The sequence below is a fragment of the Galeopterus variegatus genome, unplaced genomic scaffold (assembly GCF_000696425.1).
Source record: "Galeopterus variegatus unplaced genomic scaffold, G_variegatus-3.0.2 Scaffold2924, whole genome shotgun sequence".
NCBI classification, from domain to species: domain Eukaryota; kingdom Metazoa; phylum Chordata; class Mammalia; order Dermoptera; family Cynocephalidae; genus Galeopterus; species Galeopterus variegatus.
Genome location: NW_007729035.1, coordinates 185417 through 208368, shown reverse-complemented (window position 1 = coordinate 208368; position 22952 = coordinate 185417). Strand labels below are relative to the sequence as shown.

At 34.9% G+C, this 22952-nt stretch overlaps 1 protein-coding gene across 1 annotated transcript in view; it reads right to left on the bottom strand.

The window, feature by feature from the left end:
* LOC103599365 (chromosome unknown open reading frame, human C8orf88) overlaps window positions 1-22952 on the bottom strand; it is a 49443-nt gene that overhangs the window by 9413 nt on the left and 17078 nt on the right. Inside the window, exon 4 of the mRNA XM_008583473.1 lies at window positions 20040-20115. Within this exon, the coding sequence (XP_008581695.1) occupies window positions 20040-20115 (76 nt within the window). The remainder of the gene's footprint in view (window positions 1-20039; window positions 20116-22952) is intronic.

Sequence of the window (22952 nt, the reverse complement as noted above, 5' to 3'; positions counted from 1 at the left end):
CCGCTCAGCTATAAAAATGAATGAAAATTGCCATTTGTAACAACATGGATGGACCTTGAGAGAATTATATTAAGTGAAACAAGTCAGGCACAGAAAGAGAAATACCACATGTTCTCACTTACTGGTAGGAGCTAAAAATAAATAAATTAATTCACACACACACACACACACACACACACACAAAACCGGGGCGGGGGGGAGAAGACATAACAACTACAATTCCTTGAAGTTGATAGGACAAGCAAACAGAAAGGACATTGTTGGGTGGGAGGGAGGAGAGGTCGGAGGGAGGCAGGAGAGGGCGGAGGGAGGGAAGTTTCTGTAATGGGCCACAATAATCAACCACATTGTATATCGACAAAATAAAATTAAAAAAAAAAAAGAACAGTGACTACAGTGACCTGCCAAAAAAAAAAAAATTAAATAAATAAATAAAGATATTGTTCAAAGTTAAAAAAAAAAATTTAAAGACACATACAGACTGAAAGTAAATAGATGTAAAAAGAGATACCATGTAAAGACTAGGAATAAGAAGGCTGGAGTGGCTATCATAATATAAGACAAAGAGGTAACAGTTATCAATGTGCTGTACCTAATGACAGCTTTGAAATACATGAAGAAAAAATTAACATAAATAAAGGGGAAATAGACAATTCCACAATAACATCAGGTAATGTAAAAGCCTCTCCTTCAGCAATTGGTGGAACTAGACCCAAAAAAGTCAGTAAAGAGATAAATCTGAACACTATCAACCACCTTGTTTTAACTAACATTTATAGAAACTACCTCAAGAAGAGCAAAATATAGATTCTTTTCAAGTACACATGGTACAGTTGCCAAAACAGACCACTTACTGGACCATAAAACAAGACTAAATTAAGAAGCTTAAGAATACATACTGTATTCTCTGACAACAAAATTAAATTAAAAATTATAATAATAAGCTGTCCAGAAAAAAAATATCTTGGGAGCTAAATAACAGACTTCAGAAAATTCATAAGATTTGATCATCACAGATTGTACACAGGTATCAATATTAAACTGTGTACCCCACAAATATGTATAATCAATTATGTTTCAATAAAAAAATCATAGGTCAAAGATAAAATAATAAGGTAATTAAAAAATATTTTATACTTAATTGCAAAAAGTACAAGGGACTTTATGGTAGTCTTCAAAGAGAGTACAATCTATTTATTCCTTTCCTTACTTTACTTGCAGGCTGTTCCTCACATCAAGAGACTGAGTTTACTTCCTATCCCCTTGAATCTGGGCTGGCCTTTGTGTGGCAGAAATTACGTTCTGGGACTTCCAAAAGTAGATTATAAATTCTTTTTAATAAAAAAATAAAGATCTACAACAAATGACCTCAGAATCTACTTTAAAATGCTAGAAAAGGAAGAGCAAATTAAACCCAAAGTATTTATAAAGAAGATAAATCACCAAAATAGAAAAACAATAGATAAAATTAATAAGGCAAAAGCTGGTTCTTCGAAGAAAAACAAAATTGACAAATCTCTATGTAGATTAATGGATCAAGAAAAAAGAGAACACAAATGACTGATACCAGGAGTAATAATGGGGTTATTACCACAGATCCTACAGACATTAAGAAGAAAATAAGAGAATACTATGAACAACTTTAAACAAACATTTGATAACCTAGACAAAATGGATATACCACAGTTTTTGTGTGGATATATATTTTAATTTCATTTTATGTGTTAATTTGGAAATCAGGACTTATTATAACTGCTAAAACTAAAATAATAATAATGAACTGTCAATATCAAGTGCTGGTGAGGACTCAGAGCAACTGGAATTTGCAGATATTGCTGGTGATAGTCACTTTGAAAACAGTTTGTTAGGAAGTTACATATCCACTTATCATATGATGCAGTAATCCCACTTCTACTCCCCAAAATGTAAAATGTTAACACAGAAACATATATAGGAATGTTCACTAGAGCATTATTCACAATAGTCAAAAGCTGTAAACAATACAAATATCCATCACCTGGTGGATGGATAAACAAAATGTGGTATACAGCCATATAATGGAATACTTATCCATCAATTAAAAAAAGGAATACATGCTGCAACATGAGTGAACCTTAAAAACATTGTTACATGAAAGAAGTCAATAGGCAAATGATTCATACTGTGTTATTCCATTTATATGAAATGTTCAGAAATCACAGATCAACAGAGGCAGAAAGTGATTAGTATTAGCTGCCTCAGGCTAGATGTGGGAATGGAATTGACTACAAATGTGTACAGGGTTCCTTTTGTGATGATAAAAATGCTCTAAAAGTGAATTGTGGTGATGATGGCACCACTGTGCAAATTTACAAAAAAGACAATAAATTGTACACTTACAATGGTGACTTTTATGGTATATTAATTATATATCAATAAAGCTTCTGCACTGCAAAGGAAACAATCAACAGAGGTGAAGAGGCAACCTGCAGAATGGGAGAAATTATTTGCAAAGTATTCATCTGACAAGGAATAAATATCCAGACTATACCAGGAACTCAACTCAATAGCAAAATTAAAAACAACAAAAAACTAAAAAAGCCACCAAATAATCTGATCAAAAAACTGGCAAATGCATGAGTCAGGTCAGCTCTCATGGCTCTGAAGACAAACTCCAAATGAGGGCCCTCTCCTCCTCCTCCTAGTGAGTATTTATTTTTGGAACTTCTTTGATGCAGTTTTTTATCCTCTACCTATTTCACTGTTGTGACTTGTTGAGCACTATTTAATTTTTATATGTAAGAAAGCTTTGTTATAGAAATTAGCATACTATTAAATCTGAAGAGATGATATTATGGTGACTTAAAATATGGTCAGGTGTCAAATATAAATGTATGACCACCTTTTTGCTGTCCCATCACTCATATTACATTCATTTTATACTTACTGGCAATACTGAAGGTTTCTTTCTTGCTTGTACAACCTCTTAATTTCTATCAAGTTATCATGGATTTTTAAAATGACCATTTCATTACAAATGTTGCAGCATTGGTTAACTAATTTTTGCCAGGACAATTATTGGTCAAGCAAATAAATTCAACAACCATTTGTGGGGGCAGGGTGGGAATTAATTAAATAAATAAATAATGAGTGGTGGATAAATACCTTGAGTAGACATTTCTCAAAAGAAGACATAAAATGGCCAACAAGTATATATTATCTCATTCTCTATTACCAGAAAGGAAAAAATAAAAAAATTAAAAAAAAAATAAAATGCTGGTGAGGATGCAGAGAAAAAGGAATTCTTATATAATTGGTGGGAATGTAAATTAGTACAGCCATTATGAAAAAAATTGTGGCAGTTCCTCAAAAAACTAAAAACAAAACTACCATATGATTCAGTAATCCCACTACGGGATATTTATCCACAGGAAAGGAAATCAGTTATACTGAAGAGACACCTGTACCCACGTGTTTACTGCAGCATTATTTACAATAGCTGAGATACGGAATCATCCTAAGAGTACATCAACAGATGAATAGATAAAGAAAATGTGGTATATACACACAATGGAATACTACTCAGCCATAAAAATAGAATGAAATCACATCATTCACAATGACATGAATGAGCCTAGAAGATATTATGTTAAGTGAAATAAGTCAGACACAGAAAAATAAATATTGTATGTTCTCACTTATATGTGGGAGCTCAAAAAAAGTGAGCTCATAAAAGTAGAAAGTAGAATTGAGGTTAATAGAAACTGGAACAGGTAGGGGTAGGGAGAATAAGAAGAGGTTGGTTAATGGATACAGAATTACAGGTAGATAGGAAGAATAAATTCTAGTGCTCCACAGTAGTGCTAGGTGTCTATAATTAACAATAATGTACTGTATATTTTCAAATGGCTAGAAGAGAGGAATTCAGATGTTCTCATCACAAAGAAATGATAAATGTTTGCAGTGATGGATATGCTAATTAGCTTGATTTGATAATAACAGTGTATATGAGAGTTCTACAGAAAGTTCATGGAATATTTATATTATCTTTTAATTCTATTTTCTACGAAGTTTTTGAAGTACCCTCATACATGTATTAAAATATTACCCTGTGGGCCGGCCCGGTGGCGCACTGCTATAGTGCGCCGCTTGGGAAGTGCGGTGGCGCTCCCGCCGAGGGTTCGGATCCCACATACAGACCGGCTGCTCACTGGCTGAGCGAGGGGCGGGAGCAACACCGAGGGTTGCGATCCCATGGCCGGTCCCGGTCCGGTACGGGCGCGACACTGAGGGTTGCAGTACTGCCGGACACGAAAAAAAGACTAAAAGGAAAAAAAAAAAATATTACCCTGTACCCCTAAATATGTACAATTATTGTGTCAATTAAAAAATATTTTTAAAAAAATTCAATCATCAAAAAAAGGAATTGGGGGTTAGAAGATTCTTAATTTGGACAATGAGAAAAATAGGGAAGGAGAGACTGGGCAGCTGTTGCTCCTGTGGTACTATGTGGAAGCAGTCAAAGATAATTTTCCAGTGATGGGAACAACTAGTGGCTCTTAGAAGAGCTAAAGTCTAATACTCAATTTCAAATTGTTCTCTGGACTGTAATGTCAGAAAGAGAAACTGAGAAAGCTATTAAGAAGTAAAGCAAAAAGATGAAAAGATGGAAAACTAGAAAGGAAAGAGAAGAAAATTAGAAAGTCAATTCCAGTGGGCTGATATTACTAAAATCTTACTATAAGTTTTAGAAAGAGAATATAGAAAAAATGAAGAGCAGAAAAATTATTAAAAAAATATACAAAATATTCCACATTGGAAGACCCCAATCTTGAGATTGAAGAAGTCAACCATTAACATAGGTTTCTGTATGCCTTTCTAGACATTTCATGTAAATGAAAACTTACCCGAATTCCTGAAATTTTGTGTCTAACTTCTTTCACTTAACATGACATTTTTGAGGTTCACGCACAATCTGGAATTTTCTTTTAGCCAAACTACACAAACTCATAGAATTCACCAACCCAATATTCTTTTTAGTAGAACTACTGGTTAATGTACTTAAGCAAAATAAGGAGGTAATCAAGAAAGAAGAAAACATAGGATCAAAAAACAAAGGTGAGTGATGTCAAGGAAAATGGCCAAGTAGAGAACTCTAAGTCTGTCCCTCCACAAAAGCAACAAATAAGCAATAAAAATTGTCAGAATAAACTTTCTCAGAACTCTTAAATTTAATTGAAAGCTTACAAAAAACAGGGGAATGCTTAGTGAAGAGAAAGAAGCTAAATTTTGAAACAATGTACTGGCATTTTAACTTACCTGAGACCTCCTACTTCACAGCTTGGCTGTGACCTTGAGGACAAGAGCGCTCATTACTTGTATAGGTTCCCAGTACTGGAGGGAACACTACAGACTTTATTCTCAAAAATTATGAATTTTTTTGTTTTTATATTTTTGATGGCTCCCTGAAAAACCTCAAAGAGCTTGCCCATATTTCACATAAGAACTATCGAGAACTGAGGCTGCTACCCAGAATCCATTTGTCAAAACATCTGGAGGGAAACATATTAGCCATTTCTACCTGGGGCAAGGGATGATTCTTGGAGCCAATAATAGGCAAACCAAAAAGCTTGGGAGGCAAAGGTGGAACAAGATGCTCTGAGGAATAAGGGCATTGAAAGACTCCCAAATATTCCTGATAATCTAGAAGGTCACATGCATGCCAAAGCTAGGTTCATGATCACAGAAAGACTTGAGAAGTCTTACCTCTAGCTGACCTTCAGTTTCCCTAAAAGCAGAAAGTAAAGGCAAAGGCAGAGCTGTAAACTGCCTGGCTGAGTGTGGAAGGCATGCCCAATACACAAACGCAAAGGCCATATGCAAAGAATAGGAGAGGGATTTCTTTGTTTTCTGTTTTATACTCTGGTTCTAGGCATTGAAGGAAATCTCTGTTAAATCACTAGCTGACCACTAAGATAACAGAGCAAAGACTTCTGTTGTCATACATGACAAACAATATAGACTTTACAGTATTCATTCAGAAAGTCACTAAACAACTATTACCATAAGGAGCAATAACAAACCCTGTCCTGTGAAAGCGATAAAATATTTTTTCCAGAGTTGCCACATTATAACATGTCCAGTTTTCAACAACAAAACATTTCAATGCATGCAAAGAATGAAGAAAGTATGGCCCATACACTGGGAAAAAAAGATAACAGAAAGTCCACCTGAGGAAAGATTTCAAATAAACTATTTTAAATATGCTTAAAGAGAAACAAAACAAAACAAACCACTATGAGAAAACTGTCTCGCCAAATAAGGAATATCAATAAAGAGATGGAAATTATAAAAAGGAAGCAAATAGAAATTCTTGAGAAGAAAAATACAATAACTGAAATTAAAAATTCACTGGAAAGGTTCAACAGAAGATTTTAGCAGGCATAAGAAAGTACCATCAAGCTTAAAGATAATTCAATTGACATTATTCAGTCTAAGGAGGATAAAGAAAAAGGAACAACAAAAAATGAACAGAACCTATTTACCTGTGGGACACCATCAAGCATACCAACAAATGTATAATGAGAGTCCCAGGAGGAGAGGAGAGAAAGAAAAAGGCAGAAATAATATTTGAAGAAATAATGGCTAAAAGAAATTCCCAAATGTAATGAAAGATGTAAATCTATGCATCCAAGAAGCTCAACAAGCTACAAATAGAATACACTGAAAGGACTTCAAACTGAGATGCATTATAATTGAACTGTCAAAAGACAAAGAGAAAATCTTTAAGTCATCAAGAGTGTAGCAATTCATCCCTTATAAGGAATTCTCAATCAGATAAACAGCTGATTTCTCATCAGAAAACATGAAGGGCAGAAGGCAGGTGGATGACATATGCAAAGTGCTGAAAGAAAAATAAACTGTCAACCAAGAAATCTATATCTGGCAAAACTTCCTTCAAAAATGAAGGAGGAATAGAGACATCCACAGATAAACAAATACTGAGAAGGTTCAGTGTAAACCTGCCTTACAAGAAATGCTAAAAGAAGTCCTTTAGGCTGAAGTGAAAGTACACAAAACTGGAATCCACATAAAGAAATAAAGAACACCAGTAAATAGAACTGCATAGGTAAATATAATAGTATCAAAAAAATTTTTGTGTGTAATTCATCTCTTTGTCCTACATGATTTAAAAGACAAATGCATAAAAATGCATAATTATAAATATAGGTTGATAGATTACACAAAGTATAAAGATAGAATTTGTGACAGTAACAACATTAAGGTGAGGATGGGATAAACTGGAGCACAGTTTTATATAATATTGAAACCTGATATTAATTCAAACAAAAAAGAAAAAGTAAAAAAAAAATTAAAAGGAAATAAAAATAGTGCACTTCAAAATATCTATTAAACACAAAAGAAGGCAGTAATGGGGGAATTAAAGAACAAAAACGATAGAAGACACGTAGAAGACAAATGGCAAAATGGGAGAAGTACATAGTTTCTTATCAGTTAATCACATTAAATGTAAATATACTAAGCTCTCCAATTAAAGAGCAGAGACTGGCAGAATGTACTCAAAAAATGATCCAACTGCCAAGTCTTGCCGTCTACAGTAAGAGCATAATATGTCTACTTAGCACATTTGTCATTTTTTTTAACTTCTCAATATACATCATAGTTGATTTTTGTGTCCCTTTACCTGTTCCTCTTTTCCCCCTCCCTCTCATGCATCCCAGCCCCACTACATCATATCTGTTCAATTTTCTTAACAAGTTCAAGGAACTGTTGTGATTGTTGTCTCCTTCACCCATAACACACCCTGTTTGTTTATTTAATTTTTAGCTCCCACAAATAACTGAGAACATGTACTATTTCTCTTTCTGTGCCTAATTTCACTTAGTCTAATTTTCTCTAAGTCCATCCATGTTGTTGTGAATGATAGTATTTCATTCTTTTTTATAGCAAAGTAGTATTCCATTGTGTAGATATACCACAGTTTGCTTATCCACTCATCTGATGATGGACATTTGGGATGGTTCCAATTCTTGGCTATTGTAAATAGTGCTGCAATAAGCATGGGAGTACAGGTATACCTTCAGCATGAAAATTTCCATTCCTCTGGGCCGGCCCGGTGGCGCACTGCTATAGTGCGCTGCTTGGGAGCGTGGTGGCGCTCCCGCCGAGGGTTCGGATCCCACATGCAGACCGGTTCCCGCTCACTGGCTGCGCGAGGCACGGGAGCAGCGCCGAGGGTTGCGATCCCATTGCCGGTCCCGGTCCGGTACGGGGGCGACACTGAGGGTTGCGATCCGTTGCCGGACATGGAAAAAGACAAAAAGGAAAAAAAAAAAAATTTCCATTCCTCTGGGTATATTCTCAGCAGTGGAAAAGCTAAGTCATATGGTAGATATATCTGTAATTGTTTAAGGAAACTCCTTACCATTTTCCATAAAAGCTGCACCACTTTACAGTCCCACCAACAGTGTATGAGAATTCCTTTTTCTCCACAACCTTGTCAGCATTTATCATTCTCAGTCTTCTGGATATTAGCCATCTAAACTGGGGTGAGATGGTATCTCAAAGTGGTTTTGATTTGCATTTCCCAAATGCTGAGTGATGTTGAGCATTTTTTCATATGTCTGTTTGCTATTCATATATCTTCCTTTGAGAAATGCCTATTCAGCTCCTTTGCCTGTTTTTAAATTGGGTTATATGTTTATTTTTGCTGCAAAGTTGTTTGAGTTCCTTGTATATTTTGGATATTAATCCTTTGTCAGATGTATACTTTGCAAATATTTTCTCCCACTCTGTTGGTTGTCTTTTCACTCTGTTGATAGTTTTTTTGCTGTGCAAAAGCTTTTTAGTTTACCATAATTCCATTTGTTTATTTTTCCTTTAGGTGCCTGTGTTTTGGGGGTCATATTCATGAAGTCTACTTCCTGGAATGTTTCTCCTATGTTTACTTTAAGGAGTTATATTGTTTCAGGATTAATGCTTTAATCCATTTTGAATTGACTTTGGTATATGGTGAGAGGTAATGGGTCTAGTTTCATTCTCCTAAATATGAATATCCAGTTTTTCCAGCACCATTTGCTGAAGTCTCTTCCCCAGTGTGTAGACTTGGTGCCTTTGTCAAAGATCAGATGGCTCTAAGTGTATGGAATGATTTCTGGGTTCTCTATTCTATTCCATTGATCCATGTGTCTGTTTTTATGCCAGTACCATGCTGTTTTGGCTATTATAACTTTGTAGTATAGTTTAAAGTCAGGGAGTGTTATACCTCCAGCTTTATTTTTTTGTTCAGAATTGCTTTGGCTATGCGTCATCTTTTCTCATTCCATATAAAAGTCTGGATAGTTTTTTCCATTTCTGAGAAAAATGTCATTGGCGTTTTGATGAGGATTGCATTTAATCTGTACATCACTTTGGGTAATATGGACATTTTCACAATGTTAATTCTTCTGATCTAAGAGCATGGGATATCTTTCCATCATCTCGTGTCCTCTTTAATTTCTCTCAACAGTGTTTTGTAGCTCTCTTTGTAGAGATTTTTCACAACCTTGTTTAACTTTATTCCTAAGTATTTTATTTTGTTGCTGGCTATTGTAAATGGGCTACCTTTCTTCATTTCTTTTTCTGCATGTTCACTGTTGGAGTATAGTAATGCTATTTTTGTGTGTTGATTTGTATCCTGCCACTTTGCTGAAATCATTTATCAACTCTAAGAGTTTTTTTGTAGAAGCTTTAGGCTGTTCAATACATAGGATCATATCATCTGCAAACAGGTACAGTTTGACTTCATCTTTTCCAATCTGGATGCCTTTTATTTCCTTCTCTTCTCTGATTGCTCTGGTTAATACGTCCAACACTATGTTGAATAGCAGTGATAAGAGTGGGCATCCTTGTCTAGTTCCTTTTCTTAAGGGAAAAGCTGAAAGTTTTTTGCCATTCAATGATATTAGCAGTGGCTTATCATATATGGCTTTAATTGTGCTGAGATACCTCCATCTATACCTAACTTGTAGAGAGTCTTTATCATCAATGAATGTTGAATTTTGTCAAATGCTTTCTCAGAATCTATAGAGATGAGTATATGGTTTTTGTCTTTGCTTTCATTGATGTGGTGTATCGCATTAATTGATTTGCATATGTTGAACCAACCTTACATCCCTGGGATGAATTCCACTTGATCATGGTGTATAATTTTGTGTATGTGTTGCTGTATTCTGTTAGCTAGTAGTATTTTATTGAGGATTTTTGCATCTATATTCATCAAGGATATTGGCCTGTAGTTTTCTGGTTTTGATGTATCTTTGTCTGGTTTTGGTATCAGGGTGATGTTTGCCTCATAGACTGAGTATGGGAGAATGGTCTCTGTTTCACCTTTTGGAATAGTTTGAAGGGAACTGGTATCAATTTCTCTTTGAAGGTTTGGTAGAACTCTGCAGTGAACCCATCTGGTCCTGGGCTTTTCTTTGTTGAGAGCCTTCTGATAACAGCTTCAATCTCTTTTATTGTTATTGGTCTGTTCAGATTTTCTATATCTTCTTGGCTCAGTTTTGGTAGTTTTTATGTGTCCCAAAATTTATCCATTTCCGCCAGATTTTCAAATTTGTTGGCATATGGTTGTTTACAGTAGTCTCTAATTATTCCTTATATTTCTGAGGTATCTGTTATAGTATCACCTGTTTCATTTCTAATTTTTGTTATTTGGGTCTTGCCTTCTTTTCTTAGCCTTGCTATAAAGGTTCGTCAATTTTATTTATCTTTCCACAAAACCAACTTTTTCATTAATGGGCCACAATAATCAACCACATTGTATATTGACAAAATAAAATTAAATTAAAAATTAAAATATTAAAACAAAAGAAAAAGAAAGCCCAACTTTTTGTTTCATTGATCTTTTGTGTCACTTTTAGTGTTTCTATTTCATCTAGTTCTGCTCTGATCTTAATTATTTCTTTCAGTCTACTAACTTTGTATTGTTCTTGTTTTTCTACTTCTTTAAGGTGAAGCGTTAAGTTGTTTGTTTGCCATCTTTCTATTCTTCTGAAGTAAGCATTTAATGTGATAAATTTCCCCCTTAGTACTGCTTTTGCAATATCTCATAGATTTTCATATGATGTGTCATTATTTTCATTAATTTCAAGAAATTTTTTGATTTCCTGTTTAATTTCTTCTTGGACCCATATGTCACTAAGTACAATGTTGTTTAATATAGTTTCCAGAGTTTCATTTGTTATCAATTTCTAATTTTAATCCATTGTGAAAAGAAAAAATACATGTAATAATTCCAATTTTTCTGAATTTGTTGAGACTTGCTTTGTGACCTAATATGTGGTCTAGCCTTGAGAATGTTCCATGTACTGATGAGAAGAATGAATATTCTGAGGTTGTTTGATGGAATGTTTTGTAGATATCTGCCAAGTCCAATTGGTCTAAAGTATTGTTTAGACCTGTGTTTCTCTATTGATTTTTTGCCTAGATGATCTGTCCAACATTGAGAGTATGGTGTTCATGTCCCCCGCTGTTATAGTGTTAGTGTTTATCTCATTCTTTAGATCTAATAGTGCTTGCTTTATAAATCTGGCTGCTCCAAGGTTGGGTGTGTATATATATATGATTGTTACATCTTCTTGATGGATAGATCATTTTATCATTATATAGTGGCCTTCTTTATCTCTTTTTATGGTTTTTGCTTTAAAGTCTATTTTATCTGATATAAGAATAATTACTGCAGCTCGTTTTTCATTTCTGTTGGCATGGTATATCTTTTTCCATCCTTTCACTCTTAGTCTATGTGTGTCTTTACAGGTGAGGTGAATCTCTTGAAGGCAGCATATTGTTAGGTCCATCTTTTTAATCCAGTCAGTCTGTGTCTTTTGAGTGGGGAATTTAATCCTTTTACATTTAGAATTATTATTGAAAGGTGTTGATTTACTGCTAGCATTTTACTGATTTCTGTTTATATGTCGTAAGTACCTCTTGTTCTTTTCTTTCTGATTTTCTGTTTGTCTTCAGTATTTGTTGGTTTCTTGATAGATAAACTATATTTTCTCTTCATTGTTAGCATTTTGGTGTTACTGGTAGGTTTTGTTCTTTCTTGAGTATTCATGGCAGTGATGGTTGTTTTTCAGGTATCAAACCCAGTACTCCCTTGAGAATTTCTTGTAATGCTGGTCATGTGGTAGTGAAGTCCCACAGTTTTTGTTTGTCTGAGAAATATACTATTTGTCCTTCATTTTAGAAGGATATTCTTGCTAGGTAAAGTATTCTTGGCTGGCAATGTTTGTCCATTAGTATTTTGAATATATCATCCCATTCTTTTCTGGTTTTTAGGGTTTCTGATGAAAAGTCTGATGTTATTCTGATTGGGGCTCCCTTATAGGTGACTTGCCACTTCTCTCTTGCAGCTTTTAAAATTCTCTCTTTGTCTTTGAGTTTTGCCAGTTTGACTATGACATGTCTTGGGGCAGACCTTTTTGGGCTGAATATGTTTGGGGATCTTTGGGCCTCCTAATCTGAAGATCTGTGATTTTCCCTATACCTGGGAAGTTTTCTCTATTATTTCATTGAATGTGTTTTCAATTCCCTTTCCTTTTTCCTCCCCTTCTGGAATACCCATGATTTGAATATTTGAGACTTAAGGTTGTCTGTTCTATTAGGGTTTCTTCAATTTTTAAATTCTTTTTTTTTTTGGTCCACCTGTGTTAGTTCAAACACCCTGTCTTAAAGGTCAGAAATTCTCTCTTCTGCTTGTTCTAGCCTGCTGGTTAGACTCTGTTGTGTTTTTTATCTTATTGAATGAATCCTTCAGCTCCACAAGTTCTGCTACATTCTGTTTCAGGGCATTGATTCCTTTGTACACTTCTTCTTTCAGGCCCTGTAAATTTTTTTCTCATTTCATTGTGTTATCTGAGTTTTCTTGCATCTCGTTTAGTTCCCTTAGAATTGTTGTTCTAAATTTTTTGTCAGTGATTTCAAGAACTTCCTGTTCTTTAGGATCTGGAGCTTGAGAGTTATTATTTTCCTTTCAAGAAAGATGATGTACTTTCTTGATTTTTCATATTTCTGGTATCATTCCTTTAGTGTTTTTCATTGTGGCAGGGGGTATGATGGTCCACTTGTTCCACCCTGATGTCTGGCCTGGATCCTGAAGGGACTGCCAATTCTGGGTAGCAGGGACTAGCCTGGACTGGGAGTCCTGTGGCACCTGCCTGTTCTGGCATGGCTGACTCAGAGCGTTTGAGCCCAGTGGCTCCCAGGCCTCCCAGGGTGGCAGTCACTGGCCTAGGCTGGGGGTCCCAAAGTGCCTGCCTGTTCTGGCATGGCGGACATGGAGCATGTGGGCCCGGTGGCTCTCAGGCCTCTCTGGGTAGTGGGTACTGGCCTAGACTGGAGGTCCTGTGGCTCCTGCCTGTTCTGGCATGGCTGACTCAGGGTGTGTGGGCCCCCCTCTAAGTGGACGGGACTGGTCTGGGGTGGAGGTCTCGTGGCATGTGGCTGTTCCAGCACTGCTGATTCGGAGCATCACATTTGTCATTTTCGATCCAATGAGAGAAATAAGTTGAAAGTGAAAAGTGTAAAAGATATATTATGCAAACAGTAACCAAAAGAGAGCTAGGCTGAGTATACTAATATCAGACAAAATTACACTTTAACACAAAAATTATAAGAGACAATATACAAGGATAAAAGGTTAATTTGCCAAGAAGATATAACAAATATAAACATATATGTACCTAACAACAGAAAGAAAAACTGACAGAATTTAGGGCAGAAAAAGACATTTTAACAATAATAATCAAAGACTTCAATATTCAATTCTCAGTAATGAACAAAAAACTAGACAGAAGATCAACCAGTTAATAGAGGACATAAGCAACATGATAAGCCACCTAGATCTAAAAGACATATATAGAACACTCCACCCAACAACAGCAGAATATACATTCTTCCAAAGTGCACATGGAATATTCTCCAAGATGAGATCATATGTTAGGCCACAAAACAGTCTCAATTAATTTAAAATTTGAAATCATACAAAGTGTATCATCTGTAACCACAATGGAATAAAAATAGAAATCTATAACAGAAGTAAAATGGAAAATTCACAAATATGTGGAAATTAAAACACGGAAGAACCAATGCATGAAAGAATAAACAACAGGGTACTTAGAAAGTACTTGAGACAAATGAAAGCAAAGGAACAACATATCAAAACTTATGAAATGCAGCAAAAACAGTGCTAACAGGAAACTTTATAGCTACAAAATGCCTACATTAAAAAAGAAGAAATATCTCAAATCAATATCTAATGTTACACATTAAGGAACTAGAAAAAGAAGAGAAAATTAAATCAAGCGAGAAGATTGAAAGAAATAATAAATATTAGACTGGAGATAATGTAGAGAATAGAAAAATGATACAGAGAATCAACAAGACCAAAAGTTGGTTATTTAAAAAGATAAAAAGTGATAAATCTTTGCCTAGTTTGACTAAGAAAAAAAAGAAAGAAGACTCAAACTACTAAAATCATAAATGACAATGATCTTGTATCCTACAACCTTGCTGAATTCATTTATTACCTCTAACAGTTGGTAAAGATTCCTTTGGATTTTCTATATACATAGGATTGTATCATCTGCGAAGAGAGATAATTTTACTTTATCCTTCCCAATTTGAATGCCTTTTATTCTTTTTCTTGCCTAATTGCTCTGGCTAGAACTTTCTGAATGATGTTGAGCAAAAATGGGGAATGAGGGCATCTTTTCTTGTTCTTGGTATTAGGGGGAAAGCTTACAGCCTTTCACCAGTGAGTATGATAGTAGCTGTGGGATTTTCATATATATGTAGCATGTTGAGGAAGTTCCCTTTGATTCCTTGCTTACTAAAAGTTCATATCAGTAAAGATGCTGGATTTTGTTAAATGCTTTTTCTGCATAGATTGAGATGATTGTGAGTTTTTTCCTCTGCATTCTGTTAATGTAATATATTATTATTGACTTTCATGTGTTGATCCACCTTTGCACTCCTGAGATTAACCCCACTTAGTCATGGTGTATAATCTTTTTACTGTGTTGATGAATATGGTTTGCTAATATTTTGCTGAAGATTTTTGTATATATATTCAAAAAAATATTGGCTGTAGTTTTATTTTCTTGTGATGTCTTTGGCTTTGATATCAGAGAAATACTGGCCTCACAGGATAGTTGGGAAGTGTTCCCTCCTCTTCAACTTTTTGGGAAGAGTTTGAGAAAAATTCATGTTAATTCAACTGTAAATGTTTAGTAGAATTCACCAGTCATGCCATCTACTCCTGGACTTTTCTTTCTTTCTTTTTTTTTTCCCCAATGGTTAGATCAGTATAGTTAGCATATTCATCAATAACAACATGCAATCATTCTTTATGTCCATTGACAAATTCCTCATTAGCCCCTCTCCTTCTTCCCCTCCCCTCCCCTTTTCCATCTCTAGTTTTCTAAAAATTCAACGTATACTGTGATTGTTCTTTCTTTCTTTCTTTCCCTGTTTCTCTTTATTGTTCATTTGTTTATTTATGGATTCAACTCCCAGTTATGAGTAAGAACATGCGGTATTTCTCTTTCTGTATGTGGGTTTTTTCACTTAGAATAATTTTCTCCAGGCTCATCTACATTTCTGCAAATGGTAGAATTTCATTTTTTTTTATGGCTGAGTAGTATTCCATTGTGTATATATACCACTATTTCCTTATCCAGTCATTCATTGATGGACATTTAGGTTGGTTCCATCACCTAGCTATTGTAAATAGAGCTGCAATAAACATGGAAGTGCAGGTATCCCTTCGACCTGATGTCTTCCAATTCTCTGGATATATCCCCAGGAGTGGAACTGCTGGATCGTATGGAAGTTCTATCTGTGGTTGTTTGAGGAACCTCCATACAGTTCTCCATAATGGCTGTACTAATTTACAGTTCCACCAACAGTGCAGGAAGGTTCCTCTCCCTACATCCTCACCGGCATTTGTTATTCTCTGTCTTTTTTTATAATAGCCAGTCTGATTGGAGTGAGGTGATATCTAAAAGTGGTTTGGATTTGCATTTCCCTGATGATTAGCGTTGTTGAGCATTTTTTCATATACCTGTTGGCCATTTGTATGCCTTCCCTTAAGAAATGTCTATTCAGCTACTTGGCCGATTTTTTAATTGTATTATTTGTTTTTTTACTGTAAAGTTGTCTGAACTCTTTGCATATTCTGGATATTAATCCCTTGTTGGGTGTGTAATTTGCAAATATTTTCTCCCATTCCACAGGATGTCTCTTCATACTGTTGATTGTTTCCTTTGCTGTGAAGAAGCTTTTTAGTTTGATATAATCTCATTTGTTTATTTTTTCTTTTGTTGCCTGTGCTTTTGGGGCGCTATTCATAAAGTCATTGCCAAGTCCTAAATCCTGGAGTGTTTCCCCTATGTTTTGTTCTACGAGTTTTTTTTTTTTGTCTTTTTCTGTGTCCGGCAACGGATTGCAACCCTCAGTGTTGCCCCCGGACCGGACCGGGGACCGGCAATGGGATCGCAACCCTCGGTGTTGCTCCCGCGCCTCGCTCAGCCAGTGAGCGGGAACCGGTCTGTATGTGGGATCCGAACCCTCGGGCGGGAGCGCCGCCGCACTTCCCAAGCGGCACACTTATCCAGTGCGCCACCGGGCCGGCCCTGTTCTACGAGTTTTAAGAGGTTTTTGGTTATTGATTCAATCATTTTACTTGCTATAGGTTTGTTCAGATTTTCTACTTCCTGATTCAGTTTTGGTAAATTCTGTGTTTCCAATAGCTTTTCTATTTCAACTAGGTTATTGAAATTGTTGGCATACAACTAACTGGTCATAATATTTTCTTATAATCCTTTTTATTTCCACAAATTCACAGTAATGTTCCCTCATAAAATAAGCTTATTTTATACACTATCAATGAACATTCCCCCCTAAAAAAGATCCATTTACAACTGCACCGAAAAGAATACAATACTTAGTAATAACTTTAGCCAAGAAGTGTAAGACTTGTATACTAAAAGCTGTAAAACATTGCTAAAGCAAGTTAAATGATACCTATATAAATGGAAAGATATCCTATGCTCATGGCTTGGAAGATATAATATTAAGACGGGAACATTCCCTCAAAATGATCTATAGATCCAATGCAATTCCTATCAAAATTCTGATGGCCTCTTTTGCAGAAAGGGAAAAACTAATTATAAAAATCACATGGAATTACAAGGAACCCAAATAGCCATAATAATCGTGAAAAAGAGCAAAGTTAGAAGACTTCCAAATTTAAAAACTTACTAAAAGCTACAGTAATCAAAACAGTGTAGAACTGGCATATCATATACATGTACAACAAAGGAATAAAATTGAGAGTCAAGGAATAAAAACATACACCTATGGTCACTGATTTTCAACAAAACTGCCAGGACCATTCAATGGAAAAAGTGAATATCCACATGAAAATGAATGAAGTTGAAATTCTATCTCACATCATACATAAAAATTAACTCAAAATGTATCAAATACCTAAATGTAAGAGCTAAAACTATAATAGTAAGAGCTAAAACTCGTATGCAAAAGCAAACGGGTATATCTTCACGACATTAGATTTGGTTCTTAAATATGACACAAAAACACAAGCAACAAAAGAAAAAATAGGTAAATCAGATTTCACCAAAATTAAAAATGTTGTGCAGTAGAGGAAAACTATCAAGAGAATTGAAAAGACAATCTCCAGCACAGGAAAAAACATTTGCAAATAATATATGTGATAAGGGCCTAGTATTCAGATTATATATAGAAAGAGTGGTGGTGGAGAGGGATGGCAGGGAGAAGGAGAGGGAGAGAGAGAGAATAGATAATAGGCAAGAGTCTAGTATCCAGAACTCTTACAACTCAATAACAAAAAGACAACCCAATTAAAATATTGTCAAAGACTTGAATAGACCATTTCTCCAAAGAAGAAATACTCATGGTCAACAAGCACATGAAAAACACTCAATATCATCAGTCATTAGAGAAATGCAAATCAAAACCACAATGAGATAGCACTTCCCACCCACTAGGATGGCTATTAATAATTTTAAAAAAAGATAATAACATTGAGAAATTGGAACCCTAGTACATTGCTACTGGGAATGTAAAATGGTATAGTCACTGTGGAAAACAGTTTGGCAGTTTCTCAAAATTTAAACATAGAATTACCATATGATCCAGCAAGTCCACTCCTAGGTATACACCAGAGATAAATGAAAACAGGTGTTCAAAAAATTTGTACATAACTGTCCACAGCAACATTATTCATAATAGCCAAAAAGTGAAAACCCAAATACTAATCAACCGAGAAAGGAATAAACAAAATGTGGCATAATCCACACAATGAAATACCACTTGGTCATAAAAAGTAATAAAGTATTGATACATGCTATAACATGGATAAACCTTGAAAACTTTATACAAGTGAAAGAAGCCAAACATAAAAGGCCACATATTTTATAATTTCATTTATATGAGATGTTCACAGTAGGTAAATCCATAGAGACAGAAGTAGATTAGTGTTTTCCAGTGCCTAGGCAAAAGAGAAAGTAGGGAATAACTGTTTAATGGCTATGAGGCTTCTTTTCAGGGTTACAAAAATGTTCTGAAATTAGACAGTAGTAATGGTTGCACAACATTATGAATGTACTAAAAGCCACTGAACTCTAGATATTTAAATGGTTAAAATGGTGAATTTTACTTCAAATAAAAAAAAAAAAAGGAAGGGAAAAAAAAAAAGAAAGAAACCAAAGAATTGTGAACAGATGTACAAGATAACAGTAAAGGTCCATTGCAGGAAAACAGCTGTGCAACAGTACTGAAGAACAACTAGCCCATATTGGAATAGGATAATGGTGGATTCTAAAAGAAAAATCTCCTCTATGGAAAAAAAAGAACTGTTATAATTGAATATAAATATTATAGATGAGTGTGACAGACTTGTTGGAGCATTTGAGGAAAAAAGTTAACAATAGTAATATATAAAAACAAGGTAAACATTAACTCCAGAAAAAATAAAGGATTGCATGAAAAAGGAGATATGCCCCTCTTGAGTAAGTAGCTGTATTCACACAGTCATAATAACATAAAGATTAAGTAACATTTTAATAGAAACTTTTGAAATAACTATGTGATAGGGAGGGGAGACAGAAGGGTAAAGAAATGAGAAAATTAATGTGGAAGACTGAAGTTCTCATTTACCAAGATAGGACATATAATATCGAAACTTGAGAAAGTTAGAAACAACAATTTAAATATTTTATTTAGAAATATGGAGGTAAATGCTAGAAGAAAAAGCTAATGAAATATTTTCACACTCTAACTTTTAAACTACATACATATATTGATTGACAAAAATTTGGAAACTAAATTTAAAAAATCATTTTTATTTTATTTTAAAAAGTAGCTAGTGTGGGAGAGGCTACTGAGTCTCCCCCATGAGTAGCTCTTTCTTTCTGTTTCAGTAATAGAATTAGCCGATTGCACAGCCAAAGACTACATTTCCCATTCTGCTATGTCACTAGATAAAACATGACTAAGTCTGGCAATGGGATGTAAGTAGAAGTAACATACGCAACTTCCAGGTCATACTTTAAGGGCAAGTTTCTTCCCCCTTTCCTCCTTTACTGATGGCTAGTTAGGGAACATGATAGCAGTTATCTCGGGCCATGAGATGGAAGCCATGTGTAGAGGATGGCACAACAGTAAGACAGAGAACATTGGGCAGTAGCAACTTTTGAACAGAACCAGTAGCAGCTCATAATTTTACATGATACAGAAAATATAGAAGTAAACTTCCATCTTGTTTAAGCCATCTAATCTCTTTAAAGCAGTGAAACCAACGGCCTGACTAATATAAACAGAAATAAACCTAAAAGAATATAACAAAATGTCTTATGTACATAGACTTGTAGCTAAGCAACAAACTAATATTAACTTTATATGAGTGTCAAGACATTCTGTGATAAAATTCGGGAATTATGGTAACATTGTACCTTTTTTAACTGGAGACTGATGTTGCTGTTGTTCATTAAGACCTTGAGAAAAGGTTTGCATTCCATTCGTCTTACACTGTTGAATAAGAAGAAAATATACTTTTTAACTGAGGTTTAAAAATTGTATATAACCTTTTTTCACTATTCAAAAATATTTTCCTAATAACCAAAATACTAGTCAAGGCATATCTGGGGCTAAAGGATAAGCAACCATTTTAAGTCTGCTTATTAAAAATGAGCAACAAAAACATCTTTCAACATATATTCACATATGTCTATAATGATTTTTTGCCATGATTATAACTATTTTGAAAGAGAACATAAAACTGAAGATGAATTATACAGTCCTAAAGACACTTCCAATGTCATTTAAAAATATTTTTAATTGATGAAAACAATGCATTTTTATTCATAAAAATCTGCAATAATACTAGAATATTTACTTTTTGATCTCATGAAGTAGATTCTAACGTTTGTAAGTATATGAACTGTTTAACCCAACACCTTGGAAATAGGGGAAATAAGAAAAAATCGGGTCATCCAATGATGCAAAGAAAATCAGGACCATTGTCAGAGCTCAATAATCTGAGGAGAGGGAAGCTTTAGCCCAGAAATTTCCCACTTACAGGACCATCTTTATTGTGAGATCAGCTAAACTAATCTGATGACATTTTTAAAATCAACTTTTTAACTAATTCCTTTTCTTCTGATTCCATGACACCAAGAAATATTCTGATTACAATTTAGGTTCCCATAAATCTTCCTAGAAGCAGACAACACACCAGTTGTATCAATAAGAGAATCTCAGGGCACAGGACAGCACGATTTCTCATTATAAAATAATCGGTTTTCTGATTTTATAAATCAGTTTCACAAACTAGTCAATATGATCTACCCCTAAGAGATGATCTCCTCTTGTGCTGACAAAAATCAGTTTGCAAACAATCCCTGTACCATGGTAATTCACTAAGGTAGGTTTCTTTGGAGACCTCTATCTTGAAAAATGGACATCTCTACCCCACCAGTCACTGTACTGGCAAGTTTGTAAGCCATTCCTTAACTTTCTGCAAATGCTACCATGGTGACACTGCCTAAAGGCAGAAGGACTAATCATCTAACTCTATAACACAATAAAGACTAAAGAGATAATTCTGTACTACTGAGATATCAGAATAAGTCATCAGAAAAAAAATCAAGTTTTAGCAGAGTTGTTTTTTTTTTTATTTTTAAGTAGAGACAAAAAAAAAAAAAAGGAAAGAAAATGCCAAAGACTGTGGTTTCTTCAAAGTTCTTCCTTTATGTTAGATTTAGGTAACTATAATACAGCATTCTAAGAATGAAAAAATTTATTTCTTATATCTGAAAATTTAGCAGATGCACACTTCACTAACTTTGTAACACCTACTTACAAGCAAGACCTAAAATCAAAGTTAAAATTATACTTTGCCAAGTCTCCACATATTAAAAACTGAAAATACTGATTATTTCAAATCTTTCATAACACGTAAAAAAAAGTACACCTACTAAAATGCATATAAAGTGATTATCTATATATTATCTCAATTAATTATCATAAAATAAGGAAATAAGGCAAGTATTATGATCACCGTGTTATAGGCAAGAAAGTCAGAACCAGAGGAGTTTGGTGATCAACCCAAAAGTACATAGATGAGAGACAGCTGAACTAGTTTTTGAAACTCAGGGTTACCATGTATAGAAGACTGTGCATCTAAAGGGGCACCATTCATAGCACAGATGTAGGTTTTCTAGCAAATGGCAGCAAAGTATCCTATTCTAACAAAACTTGCATTTTTCTGTAATCTTTGCTTCTCTTCAAATTTTTGTGAAGGTGCCAAATGGGTAGCAGTGGTACCCTGTTAAACCAATTCATTTAACACAGAGTGCCTATGACATGACATGTGCATTGAACCCTAAATACAAAAATAAACATGACATTCCAGCATCTGTTCTTGGAGATTCTCAAACTAAAAGGTAGACAGAAAAATAAAATGCCATATCATAATAAAATTTGAGGTTCTATAATTAAGATATACAGAAAGTGTAATAGATGAACTGAATAATGGTACCAAGCTTGACTTAGAAATGTCAGAAAAGGGGCTGGCCCGGTGGCACACTGCTACAGTGCGCCGCTTGGGAGCGTGGTGGCGCTCCCGCCGAGGGTTTGGATCCCACATACAGACCGGTTCCCGCTCACTGGCTGAGCGAGGTGTGGGCGCACTGACCCTGAAGGATTACTAGGAATTAAACTGGCTGACTAGCAACAAATGAATGTTTATGGAATAAAAGAACAATCTTGTGCTGGGGAGCATGGGATAATATGGCTAGTTCAGGAAATGGAGAAAGTTAAATAGGCTTGAGTAAAGTAAGATAAACACCAGAGTTTTTAAAATTTCAAGTCAAATGCTCTTTACAACGTATGGTACAATTCCCAGTATTCATGCCTAGATATTCTATTTAGGCTTTTTATATTCTATCGCAACAATGTTCCTAGCCCTTGTCACTCATCTTAAACAAATGTATACCAATGAGATCAGGAAACTTAGAATAAGAAGAGACATTTGAAAATCTAGAGGAAATGGATAAATTTTGGGGCACACACAAGCTCCCAAAACTGAACCATGAAGACGTAGAAAATTTGAACAGACCAATTACAATAAAGGAGATTGAAGCTGTTATCAGAAGGCTCCCAACAAAGAAAAGCCCAGGACCAGATGGATTCACAGCAGATTTTACCAAACATGCAAGGACGAATTGACACCAATTCTTTATAAACTATTCCAAAAGAATAAATCAGATGCAAATCTCCCAAACTCATTCTACGAAGCAGACATCATCCTGATACCAAAACCAGGTAAAGATATTACCAAAACCAGGTAAAGATATAACCAAAAG